The sequence below is a fragment of the Castor canadensis genome, chromosome 16, assembly GCF_047511655.1.
Source record: "Castor canadensis chromosome 16, mCasCan1.hap1v2, whole genome shotgun sequence".
Classification (NCBI taxonomy): domain Eukaryota; kingdom Metazoa; phylum Chordata; class Mammalia; order Rodentia; family Castoridae; genus Castor; species Castor canadensis.
The window spans coordinates 711,088-724,820 of NC_133401.1; the positions used below are offsets into that span (position 1 = coordinate 711,088).

At 43.5% G+C, this 13,733-nt stretch overlaps 1 protein-coding gene across 1 annotated transcript in view; it reads right to left on the reverse strand.

Annotated features, from left to right (window-relative positions):
* Positions 1–6,143: 6,143 nt before the first annotated feature.
* Positions 6,144–13,733, reverse strand: part of Uba2 (ubiquitin like modifier activating enzyme 2) — a 32,295-nt gene continuing 24,705 nt past the window's right edge. Inside the window, exons 14-17 of the mRNA XM_020180365.2 lie at positions 13,246–13,342; positions 9,777–9,882; positions 8,494–8,630; positions 6,144–6,968 (exon numbers count right to left, since the gene is read on the reverse strand). Coding sequence (XP_020035954.1) covers positions 6,787–6,968; positions 8,494–8,630; positions 9,777–9,882; positions 13,246–13,342 — 522 coding nt within the window. The 3' untranslated portion in view covers positions 6,144–6,786. The remainder of the gene's footprint in view (positions 6,969–8,493; positions 8,631–9,776; positions 9,883–13,245; positions 13,343–13,733) is intronic.

The window sequence follows — 13,733 nt, forward strand, 5'->3', positions numbered from 1 at the left end:
TCTGGCTGCAGGGAAGAAGCCCAGGGCTTGGAGACCCCCTCCCCGCCCCGGTTGGTTGGGACTGGTCCTCTCCTTCGGTGGGCGGCTGTACTCAGGGCCCCCCAAGGCCAGGCCAAGCCAGAAGCAGGCTTCAGGCCCAGAGGCAGTGACCCGGAGGTGTGAGGGCGCCCACCTGTTCACCTCCCGGGATGTGGGGTGTGGTGTCAAGGGGATGTCTCTGAAACTAGGGGAGGCAATGTGGCTGGAGGCTAGGTGGGGTGGGGTGACTAGGGCTGTGTCTCCGCAAAACACAAGTTACAAATCCCCTGTCTTATATTTCAAACATCAGCAGGGAGGAAAACCAAACCATTGTCTGTCAAAACCTGATGGATCCAGGAAGTCTTCTCCAGGCACCCCTTCTCAGAGGATTCCAGGAAGGCACCCCCAGTGCCTCAGGGGCAGAGAGCAGGCATGGGGGACACTCCTGGCCCGGACGACATTGCTGAGGAGCCGGCTGTGGCACCCATTTCCCATCTGGGAGAGGAGCACAGTGTCTGACCCAGGGCTTGCAGAATTCCAACCTCTTCCTTTGGGTCTGAAAGCAAGAATTTGGGGGCAGCAAATATCCAGGGAAACCACCTCATGGTCTCCCGCTCTGATGAGAAAGGAAGGAAAAACTATTCAAACCAATTACAATAGTTTACTGATTACATTTGAAAATTAGAATATTGGCAGGATTGTGGTGAGACAATTACACAGTCTACTGATAGAAGTATAACCTACAAGAGCAATTTGGTGTGTCAATACCCAATACCCTCACAAACAAGAAAAAAAAAAAAAAAAACACTTAGCTGAGTGTGGTGGTGCGTATCTGTAATCCCAGCAATGGGGAGACTGAGGCAGATTGGGGTACATAGTGGGACTCTGTCTCAAAAGAAGAAAACAAAAGTCACACTTATTTATAAGCAGCAACGTTTCCTGTAAGAATGTAGGCTAAGAAGCTGAGGGTGGTGGATGCCCACGATCCCAGCACTCCAGAAAGCTAAGGCAGAATCTTAGGTTTGAGGCCAGCCTGGGCTACAGAGTGAGACCTGGTCACCAAATAATTAAGTAAACAAAACCTAATCTGTTCTGGGGAAATTATCCAAATACAGTAATCTAAAGCACAAAAAGTATTTACGTAATATTATTTAAGTAGTCTATACTGTCCTGTCATCTCCAGCCTTCTGAAAGGAACTCAGAGGACTGTGTCTTTAAAGGCAATTAGTAGTGCACGCCTTTAATTCCAGCACACAGGAGGCTGAGGCAGGAGGATTGCTAAGCCGGCCTGGGCTACAAAGTGAGACGCTGGCCCACCCATAGGCATGTGTGTATGTGTATACAGCTATTCTAGCTCCACCTGCCCACTTGGAGCTTGCAAGGTTTTTTTTTAAACCCTGTCTCAGTTAACACCTGCTACCTCAGTTGCTCTAGTTTGTGATAATTCAGATTCAAGATTACAACCTCAACTTTTTTTTTTTTTTTTTGGGTGGTGCTGGGGTTTGAACTCAGGGCCTCATGCTTAGTAGGTAGGCGCTCTTGCACTCGAGCTACTTTAAGCAGCGTATTGGTGTCCACACGAGGCTAAAACCTTACTTACTCTAGTAATAACTAAGTAACGCCAAGACTAAAAACACCACGAAGTGTTCAGTATTCAACGTTACTGTAAAGCACTTCCGTGAGGTAGGAAATACGTTCAAGATATTCAGTGTGAGCATCGTACTGTCGGAATACTGTATCCAAAACTGTGTGGCCCCATCAATCTGCTACCTGATGTCCCTCAGCCCATCGTCTTGGTCTCCTCACCGGAGGCTTCAGCAGACCAGCACAATGAGAGCGGACGGGGCTAACTCGTCAGGCAGTCCTTAGGCGCACTGCCCAGCTGCCCTCTCTGCCCTCCACTGGTGTGCAGTATCCTTTGTGCACACCTTGTCTTCTGGCCATTTTCCTCCTGGGTCCAGTGGTGTGCAGTACACATATAACAACCACCTCTCTAGAGAGGAACCTGGAGCTTTTGCCCACCACCGTGGTAAATGCTCCTACCATGGCCATTTTCAGTGGCCATTATGGGGTCACCGGATAGAGGTGGGAAAAGATGATCACCAGTCTTTGCTGGCCAGGATAAGCTGGCTTTGACACATGGCTGCCTGGGTCCCAGTAGTGGAGAAAGAATTGCCTTCTCAAGGAAATTTCTAGGACTTCTTCAAGAATTAAGGATGGTTGGGCACCAGTGGCTCACGCCTGTAATCCTAGCTAGTCAGGAGGCAGAGATCAGGAGGATCGCAGTTGGAAGCCAGCCCAGGCAAACAGTTCTCAAGACCCTACCTCAAAAAACCCTATCACAGAACTGGTCTGGTGGAGTGGCTCAAAGTGAAGACCCTGATTTGTTCAAGTCCCAGTACCACACGCCAAAAAAAATAGAATTAAGGATGGGAAGCATGGCTCAAGTGGTAGAATACCTGTTTTGCAACCACAGGCCCTGAGTTTAAACCCCAGTACCCCCCCAAAAGAAGAAAATTCAATTGTTTATTTGCTGGGCACCAGTGACTCATGCCTCTAAAATCCCAGTTACTCAGCAGGCAGAGATCAGGAAGATCTGAGCAAACAGTTCAAGAGACCCTATCTTGAAAATACCCAACACAAAAAGTGCTGGTGGAGTGGCTCAAGCAGTAGAGCACCTGCCTGCCTAGGACAGGTGAGGCCCTGAGTTCAAACCCTAGTGCTGCCAAAAAAAAAAAAAAAAATAGGCCATCTTTGCTTGCCTTGAAACCTTACCATGCATCAGGAATTTCTGCAGCAACTCTGCCACAGCAAAAACCTGAGCCTGTATAGGTCAATAGGGAGGACCTAGTTGAGGATGCTCAGATTAGAGAAGCTGTGGGTATTTTTACATTTTTGAGTCATGATTTTTAATCTGGGGGTCCTCGGATCCTCAGCTCACCGATTGCTGCCATGTTAAGATGTGAAGTTGGGTTTCCATGCACACCAGCCCTCAGTGTCGTGCTGCTCCCAAAGGTGTCTACCCAGGGGCTGCAAACTCACATTTGTAGAATGAATAAGTGACGTAGTATATCACAATACTTCACATTCCTGGGATTGATCTTCTGAGAGTTAAAGAAAACTGTTAAAAAAAGTACAAAGCCTGAGAATCAATCAGTCTGGTGAAATTTTCACTCATAACCCTTCCTAAGCTAGGAAGTCACGACTTTTTGCTAAATTTAAAATCTTAAAGCCAACACAAGTCAGGCATTTAGAAAAACCTCCTAAAATGTTACTTTACCAGGATGTTGTCTTCAAAAAAACAACCAAATAGCACTGAAGCACCGTAGCCCTTCAGTTTGAGTCAGTTGATTTATTTCTTAGTGAGCAGTTAAAATGTCTCAAGTAAGCCTTTCGGCTGCAGCTTGAGCTAGATGTTTTGAATTAGACTCTGTGTGCAGAATGCAAATAACATATTCCCAGTATGAAAATATCTATAAAAATACCTCTCTAAATATATCCTCTCTCAGAACAGTCACATAGAGATTTTGGATCTCAGGAATACTGCTTTAGAATGCAGAGTCAGGCATGGTGGCTTAAGCGTATAATCCCAGCACTCAGGAGGCCGAGGCAGGAGGCTTGTGAGTGAGGCCAGCCCTCTCGGTCAATCAACAAACAGGAGGCTCTCCTCACCTCTGCAAGTTACGATGACTGACAACATCTGCAGACATTTTCTTCCCAGGTTTCTTTGGGGTTTTTTTAGTTTACTTTTAGTATTTTTCTGGATGTTACAAAAAAGCTGATTAGTGTCTTAAATTTGCTAAATGTCTCTCATGGGGCAAGGCTACTTCAAAGCCAGGTGTTACTGATGACCGTCGTCAGGACATGAGCGACAATGAGCCAAATGCCTCTGGGCAGCTTCCGCGTGGACTGTCAACCTAGTGGGAACAAGTGGGCTCCCTCAGCTCTCTGCAGGTTCAGAAGAGAGGCCTTCCTTCCTCCTAAGTCACAGCCTAGCAGCAAGGACAGGAAAATTATGTCATCAATGTTGAACCCAGAATCACTTTAACACTGACTTTTTCCAATTTATATCTGGAGTGACTTTCTGACTTATCCTAAAGTGTACTCAATGTAAAACATACAGGTCAGACAGGCACAAAAACAAAATACACCATTTGTATGTGTGGACGAAAATATGTGTGAATTTTCACTTTTACTATGAAGTTTTCAAATCTGCATACTGTAGTAAGCAATGTACATCAATCTACCTAGATTCAATGTTAATTATGTTTTATTTCTTCACATTATATATTTTGCTGAGCCATTTAAGTTAAGTATGGCCAGACACTGGTGACTCACACCTGTAATCCTAGCTACTCAAGAGGCAGGTATCAGGAGGATCAAGGTTCAAAGCTAGCCCAGGCAAAATAGTTCTGGAGACCCTATCTCAAAAGAAAACCAACACAAAAAAAAGGCTGGTGGAGTGGCTCAAGCAGTAGAGCGCCTGCCTAGCCAAGTGTGAAGCCAAGTTCAAACCCCAGTACCAACAAAAAAGAAAAAAACCTAAAAGTTAAATAGGGCTGGAGATGATGTAGCCAGGACCCTGGGTTCAATCCCCAGCACCCTGCACACACACACACAAAATTGTTTTTGCAGTGCTAGGGTTTGAACTCCGGGCCTTCACCTTGAGCTACTCTGTGAGCCCTTTTTTGTGATAGGTTTTTTCCAGATAGGGCCTCAAGAACTACTTGCCTGGGCTGGCTTCAAACCACCATCCTCCTGATTGTACTGTTATCTCCTCAGCCTTCTGGTTAAGACCTAGTAAAATAGTTATCATGAAATTTCATCCCTAATATCCTAAGACGACTAGACTTTCAACTACAGTGATATTATTATACCTATTTCATTCTTAAATTTCTAATTGTTGAGCTGGTAGAAGACCGCCTAACAAGCATGAGGTTGAGTTCAAACCCCAGCTCAGCCAAAAGAAAATACGTATGTGTATATGATCGTCAAGCTCTTAATTGTCTCAAGAACTGTTAGGATCATTTCTTTTGTGGAACCGGGATATAGTATTTGTATTGGGTTATGATTTTTTGTTTTGTTAGGTTTTGTTTCAGTGCTGGGGATTAAACTCAGGGCCTTGTCTAGATGGGGGTCTCATGAACTTTTTTGCCTGGGTTAGCCTGGAACCTTGATCCTATCTCTGCCTCTGATTAGCCAGGATTATAGGCATGAGCTACCATGCCTGGCCCACTTTTTGGAAGTGACAAGTTTACTGAAGAGTCCAGACAATTTAGTTAGGGAATGTCACACATTTCATGTTTCCTTTTTTTCAGATTTTTATTTTTTGGTGGTACTGGCAGTCTACTGCTTGAGTCCCGTCTCCAGCCCTGTATTTGTCTCTTCTTAATGTTAACTTGTTCCTCTATTCTACCCACATGCTGGTACATACCTGTAATCCCGGCACTCAAGGGACTTAGTCAGGATAATCGCAAGTTTGAGGCCAGCCTGGATTACACAGTGAGACCCAATTGCAAAAAAAAAGGGAGTAAGAGTTAATAAGTTGGAAGGCAGAATAAAACTTATACAAAGAAAAAGTGGGACAATACAGTGAGCTATCAATGTAAACAGTAGTTGACACACAAAAGGACTGTTGGCCACAGCACCAACGGCACAGGCAGACAATGAGGGGGACAGCATAGCGCAGTCCTTCTCTGAGAACCTGAAGCACACCTGTGTGGCGGCAGCACCCTAAGGGTGCAGGCCTCTGAGGTCCAGATCAAGGAAGACCTGAGTCCTCCCGCGGGGCTCTGACTGGTACACTTAGGAAGAGGCTCTACCAGGACAACACAGACGTCCAGACAAAATCTGCAGGAAGGACGCCCCTCCCCCAGCATCTTAAATCCATGTAAGCAAGCTTACTTACATGTTCTCAGCAAAGGCCAAACGGTGACAAGTAAATTAAAAACACAACACTGCCACTAGAGGCTTTGCAACCCTCACTCCTGACATGGTTGTGCGCGTGTGCTGCACGCCCAGGGTCCTACCCATGCTCGGCAAGCCCTGGAGTTCACTTTTTCAACAAAGAGCTTTCCGCATGGCATATCCACCCAAGCGGGCAGAAATGAGAGCCAGGCCCAGGGTAACAAGTATGCGGGTGCCATTTATTTGGTCCATAAGTACAGTATATTTGTTATTTGAGTTTTACAAAACATCAAATATAAATAACCTGAAACTGTTAACGATACACAAAAATTGGCTTCTTACACAGACATACCAGGCAGCACAAACAGAAAACTTGAGCAAATTAACATTGTTTTACATTAATATACACAGTGTCCGTTAACATTTAAAACAAGTTTAATGCATAGCACTAGATACCTTTTGATCTGTTTCAGTCAGTTAAGAGTATGAAAATGATTAGATCTAGGCTAAAAATAACTCTTCTTCTAGCCAAAAATAAAAGCGTAATATTTATAACCATGTATCAACTTTACTAAACCACAATATTTTTCAAACTATCAAATGATACCAAGGGTATTTACAATAGAAAGGCAACATGCATTGCGTTTTACCTCATCATTGGTTGTGCACAGCTTTGTTCAGTTTTAAAACTATTAATACTCAACACAGGGCCCTCCGATGTTTCTAACAGTTGTAGCAAAACGAATGCTTTCAAAGGGAGCAGAACCATTTTCAAGTCCCTGGTATCAATTGTTTTCCCTTTTGAACAAAGGACATGGCAAACAATCTAGTTGTGCCCAGATGACCTTACAGTGCAACTGTTCAGTCCAAAGCTATGACGTCGTCGAGCTCACCCGTCTGTTCCACACGCGACCTCTTTGCACAAACACTCTCCTTCTCTTCTAATTTCCTCTTGCGACTTCTCTCATCTTCGCCAATGTCCGCATTATTTGAAGGACCTTCTTCGTCAGAATCAACTATGAGCACATCGTCTTGCTCTTGTGCTTGTTTCAGAAAAAAGGAAAAAACGGTGAAAAGTGTAGGAGTTCTTAGGTAACTGAAATCTAACTCTGACTATATACCAAACTTAAGAACGAGCACCTTTGGGTCATCTCCACACATTACACATTTCCCTGTTTTAAATTGCTCTACACTTGGGGGAGGTAAGGGAAAGGGGTTAGAGTTACAGGGAATTAGACCCAGGGAATCACTCATTTCTTTTCCAAGCAGAAAGAGAAATTTTAACAAGCACTGTGTAATTCAGATGAATCACTCTCTTTCCTGGTTCCATCTCTACCTTCTAAAGAAGGGCAGATGGACAAGTCTTAATGATGGCAGTGGAGGTGATGACATCAGCAGCAGTAACAACCAGCACTGACAATGTGCCGGGAACTGTTCTGAGCGCTTTGCATACAACAACTCAATCACCACAACATCCCTATAAAGAAGATAATATTATTATCCATTTTCCAGAAAAGGAAGCTGAGGTACAGAGACTGACTTCCATGGTCACACAGTAGCAGAGGATGAAGCCATGTTCAAATTCAGATTCTCCTAAACCTTGCAGTAAAGATGGTTTTCTCTCTGCATCCATCTAAATGAAAAGCAGAATACCACCTCACTGTCACGGCTTCAGAAGCCCACCCACAGTAAAGGATCAATACATTTTTATCTTAGATTACGCTTTCTGAACAACTACCACCATCTCAAAGGGATGAATGCTTCAGTGGGGGGTACAAGGGTCAGGAATCAATGATTCATAGGAGGGCTACACTGTACAGTCTCAAGTCCTTCCCTTAGACTCTCAGGGACACCAGAACCAAGAGTAAACAAAGAATGGGGTCCAGGATGTAGCTCAGTGGTGAAGTGCTTGCCTAGCACATGCAAGGGTTTGATCCCCAGCACCACAAAAAAAAAACCCAAAGACAGCGGGATCAAATAAACAGAAACATAAATCAAAAGTGGGTGACCTTTCCCTAAATAAGGAAAGAAGGGGCACACACATCAAAATGAGAACACAGTAAAGATTCGGTTGTTTGGAAAACCACCAAGTCCAGCACTGACACCCAGGGAATGGACTACTCCATGCACTTTACCCAAGTCATGGTGGTCCAACATGCCACAACTCCATCATTACTACGCATCTCTCACTTCACAGTCAGATGCACTGAGTTATCACTCCTGAATAAAACAGGCAGTCAACTACATAGACAAAACTGGCTTTACACACTACTAAAATGACATTGCCACTTGTAAAGCCAATCAACAAGAAAAAGCAGGTTTTCATTTCCCTAGTCTATTTGTGGTGGTACTAGAGCTTGCTCAGCAGGCACTCTTACCACTTGAGCTATGCCCACAGCCACCCCCAGTCTTAAATGTCTCCATGGTTCATTAATTCAAACCTCCATTACAAAATCAACACCAATCCAGCACCCACCTGTTTTTATGAGTTTGTACTGTGCAGTCAACATTCATGAAAATGGCCTGTTGGTGCACAATTAACACCCTGCTGGCTGGGCCAGGACTCACCTGTGGAGGTAGACGGTTGGGCTCCATCATCGCTGCCATTGGTTATGCTCTTGGCAGCATCTTCAGGCTGTTTAGGCCCCACTTTTTCTGGGGCATCACCCACAACTTCAAATTCGACATCCTTTCCTAGGTCTTCACTGCAAGAGAACCACACATTATAAACCAGGACTCCTGCTGTGACAACTCACACAGCAGTGAGCACCAGAGACTGCTGTTCAAACCTCAGCATACACACTATGGACACTTTGGATTTGGATTTTGAAAAAAAATCTAAGATAGGTAACTCAAAATTCCAATTCAAATGGTTAAAACTAATGCACCTTCAAATCAGGAACTGCTTTTCTATTTTAAAGCTACGTAACTTTTATAGCTAATGCAGAAACTGAATCTGAAACTAGAGCCCAATGACAAAGTCTGCAGACATAGTTTCTTCAGCCTCTACACCAAAAAATTCAACAAGCTCTACTCATAATCTGATCGCAGCCACAACAGTTTGGTGTTTTAGGAGTAGGGTTACGTAATTTCTGGGCTTCCCCCCATATTTACAGGTAGCACCCTGCTTTTGTATATGAGTTCCCAAAAATATGTATGAAACTTCAATGCATGAAAGTCAAACAAAAGACTTACATGTTTTAAGGGGGGTTCTGTTCCCAGAGAGCTAAAAAATATGATAAAAAAAAGTCCTAATTATGCCTGTCTTTTAGACACCATGTGCTATTTGCACTTTACTATACATGTGCTTTCATGGTCTTTTCTTTCATAACTGAAAACAAGATGCCACTGACACCCAACAGGTGTCAACCAAAGCTACACCCTAGCAATGTCTATCTCTGACTCCATTATACAATTTACACTTGACTAACCTTGAACTTGCAATCCTCTGTCTCAACCTTCACTGTAGCTAAGATTACAGAACATGCACCACCAATTCTTTTTTTCTGTTTTATAATGGGTATCAGAAATAAAATGATTTGCTTTATGGGAAAAAGCATTTCTTTTTTTCTAGGGAATTTAAAAAAAATAAAGATAGTATTCCAGCTGAATTACCAAAATGAATTTACCTTTAATTAAAATTGTATCAAAAGCCTACACTCTAGTCATTCTATCAGCCACCACTGTTGAGTTACCCATAAATATATCTTATTTAAGCCCCAACTCTAGCAAATACTGTGCAATTTCAAATAAACAGTGAGGCTGAAGGGTAGGAAAACACTGTCCTTCGCTTTATTGTAAGTTTGCATATGCAAGTAATTTCTTGCACATAAAATATTAGCAATTCTTACCTATGAAGGATGTTTATCAATAGAGTATAGTCCTGAAGGAAGTCGTCTGCTTGAAGCCGGCTGCCATTTCTAATTCCAAATTCAGACAACTTCTTGTGATTATTAGCTAGAAATGTAGAAGCAATGCAGATACTTTCATTATGTCTTCATAGACTAGGATCGTATTTAAAAAGTTGAATTCCTATTATGGCAGAATTGTCTCTCTCCAAAATTCCTGTTTTGGAAACCTAACCCCCAGAACATGAGAAATGTGACTGTATCTGGAGACAGGACTTTTTAAAGAGGTGATTAAATTAAAATGAGCCCTTTAAAGGTAGGCATTCATCCAGTCTAACTGGTGTCCTAAAAGGAGAGGCCTCAGGAGAAACCGAACCTCTCAGTACACTCCGATCTTGGACTTGCAGCTTCCAGAACTGTGACAATAAATTTCTGCTGTGTAGGTCTCCCAGGCTTGTGCTACTTGTTACAGCGGCTGTAGCAAACTCATGTCCTGAAATACTGGGCACTTGGGAATTCAGCCCTGAAGACTCAACTACCAAAATTACTTCAAGTGGACCAAACCGAGAGAAACTCTGGGAACCTTTTTCCCATTCAAAACAAATTTATGCTGGAGTCCTTGAAGAGTCACAAACAACTTTTCACAATTTTGGCCCTTTAGGGAAAAAAAGCTAAAAAAGGTTTCCCCTACAAGAAAACACTAAGTTTCTTCTAGTTCTTTTTCAGATTTCCTTCTCATTTTAGCTTTTTCATGTACTGAAATGCCCTGGCGACATTTCCCACCCAGACTTCCACACATCACCACTGACAACAAACCCCTCGGAACCAACAACTGTAAAAGGGAACCAGTCACTGTGGGTCTTTATCTTGGGTCACCACTCTCCCTGACAGTGGATCTCCAGCAGAGAACCACTTCCTAACAGAACCTCTGCCTCACCTGCACTCCAGATCCTGACCGTGTGGACCTCAAATCAGCCATCTGCCTCTGCCTTCCTAAGACTCTTCCATGCCTCTCATTCCCTGGCCTCCTAACTGGCTCCCTGTCTCTACTCGAAAACCCAACTTACTGTACTCTGCAGGTCACACTGAACCACAATGCTCCTCTGCTTAAACCCTGGTGGGATACTGGACCAGGGAAAGACAAGGGAGAGGAAGACAAACGCACATGACAAGCATGACACAGAAAGTCCTCCAGCCTCACCGTAACTGCCAACACCCTGGCTTTTTCATCTTTCACTGATATCACGTAACTGGCCGTTCCCAAAGCCCTTATGCTGTGTGTGTGTGTGTGCCTTTGCAGCTGCTGCTCACTCAGTCTTCTCTGACCAGAGGGTCCCCCCTCCTTCACCAAAAGCTGACTCAAGAGTCCCCCACTCTTGCCGTGACTGCCTTAACAGAACCTTCATAAGCTGAAATACACTCTCCTTCAATTCCTACCTTGTACACAACTGTTCTACAGAATTCCTTAGACCCACCCAGGTACTGGCAGCTCAAGCCTCTAATCCTAGTTACTCAGGAGGCAGAGATCAGGAGGGTCTTGGTTCAAAGCTAGCCCTGGCAAATAGTACACGAGACCCTATCCTGAAAAAATCCACTCCAAAACAGGGCTAGTACCTCAAGTGGTAGAGCACCTATCTAGTTAGCATTAAATCCCAGTACCGCCAAAAAAAAATTCCTTACAGCATACACTAAGCCATTTGTTGAAAATTTGCCCCTCTATGCTACAAAGTGCCACAAACAAGGGACTGCTATCTTCCCATCCTTGTTATGAGTACTTAAGACTCATGCCTATAATACAAGACTGCAAGCATAAGGAGTAAACTGCTGTCTATACCCACAGAAACACATGTATTCCATAGAAGAGATTACATTTCACCATGAAATTCTTGACCAGCTGTTTTGTTTTGTTTTGTTTTTTTAACTTAGGGCTTCACACTTGCAAAGCAGGTGCTCAACCATTTGAGCCACACCTCCAGTTCATTTTGCTCTGGTTATTTTGGAGATGGGGGTCTCATAAACTATTTGCCCAGGCTGGCCTCGAAATGTATTCCTCCCAATTTCAATCTCCCAAATAGTGTGAGTCACCGTGCCTGGCAACCAGTTTCCATTTTTTAATCTAAAGTCCAAAAAGGTGGTGAGAATGAAGAGGACAGCATATCACACACAAACCCTTCACGTTTTTTTCCTTTGGGGTGAAGACAGCAGGTTAGAATAGGGCTTGAATATTAAACTACTCTCCTAAAAGAACCAATGTATGATCCTCAATTACACATAAACTAATATTCCAAACAATTTCTCAACAAGCAAGTTCCACCCAGAAGAACCTGACACTGAGCTTTGATTTAACTAGAGCTCAGACATGAGGATGCTGCTCAGTGGGAGCAAGGCCCTAGGTCTGAGGAGAGGAAGAAAGCTCAAAATTTAATCCCCATGAGGATCTGGGAAACTACACTGAAGAAATGACCAGTGGTAGGTGATGAGCACGTAAACAGACACACAGGAAAACAGAACCTCCAAGTTCTGAAAACAATAGTGTATTGGCAAAAACCAGGACATGAGGTGTGGGGATTTCTAAGTGCCATCAGAACGTAATACGTATTACGTAGTGTAATAGTATAATCTGAAGGAGGCATAACTACAACATCACTCTCACTAAATAAACATCAAGAGCTTATGATAAACACATTAAGCCAGGCAACAGTGGCTCCTGTCTATAATCCTAGCTACTTAGGAGGAACAGATCGGGAAGATCTCTGGTTCAAAGCCAGCCTAGGCAAATGGTTTTGAGAGACCCTATCTCAAAAAAACCAAAACAAATACAAAAAAGAGCTGGTGGTGGATGGCTCAAGCAGTAAGAGCACCTGCCTAGCAAGTGTTGAGGCCCAGAGTTCAAACCCCAGTACTAAAAAAAAAAAAAAAAAAATACAAAAGGAATTATCTGCTTTTTTGTTTTTCCTGGGGGGTGGGAGTGGAGTAAGGGGATCAAACCCAGGACTTAATGCATGCTAGTTATTCAAGTGCTCTACCACTGAGCTGTATCCCCAGCCACTGTTTGAATTTTTCAAAGAAAGCTAAATCTGGGCTCTGATTTTCAGCTATACAGGAGCAGGCTATCATGCTTCCCCATTCCTGGGCAAAACACCCAAGAGACTTAGCAGTTGGAACAGTGTTCTCATCACCAACATAACCCCCAGGCAAGGAGGTGCCTTGGAAATAGACAAAAGTATTGTAGTCCCTGTAAATGGTCAATGTCTGTGCACTGGGTCAAGGGTGTCCCTGAGACACCTTGATAGCACAGAGCTTCCAAATCAGAACCTGTGGAAGACACCAATGTGGAAGAGCAACATGCATGCCCAAACACCATCCCCTCATCACCGAGACATGGCACACAGTGAATGGACACGCTAGTGTGCACTCCTCTGTCCTTCAAGCAACTCTCCCAAGTAAGGGGAACCGATAAACGCAATGATACCTTCTGTCTCTCCCTCTTCTGAGGATATTAGGATTGTTCCTTTCCCATCTTCAATTTGCACATCAGGTGCCACCATAGCAAATTTTTCTTTCACTATCTGCAAGGAAAAAATTCAAAATATTAACATTGGTAATTAAAGACCATAAAAAACTCTAGGTTTCTATTCTATAAAGGCTTTTACTTTCCCCCCCTTCAACTGGAAAGGGGCTAAGTTATTCTTGAAGATTCATTAGGGCAACAAGCAAGGAAAACTGGGGGATTCATCTTGTTCCAGACCCACATCACACTAGCCTTTCTAGAGGGGAAAGGCTTACGCCCCCATCTCGGAAAGTATGTAAATATGTAGAACAGTGATAGAGACAATCAGAGGAACAACTCAAAGTGATTCCAAAATTGGGGACATGACCTTCTTTCCAGCCATTTAAGAAGCAAAACAAAACAAAAAAACCCACCACAATTTCAAGAATAAAGGAACTAATTTAGCCAAC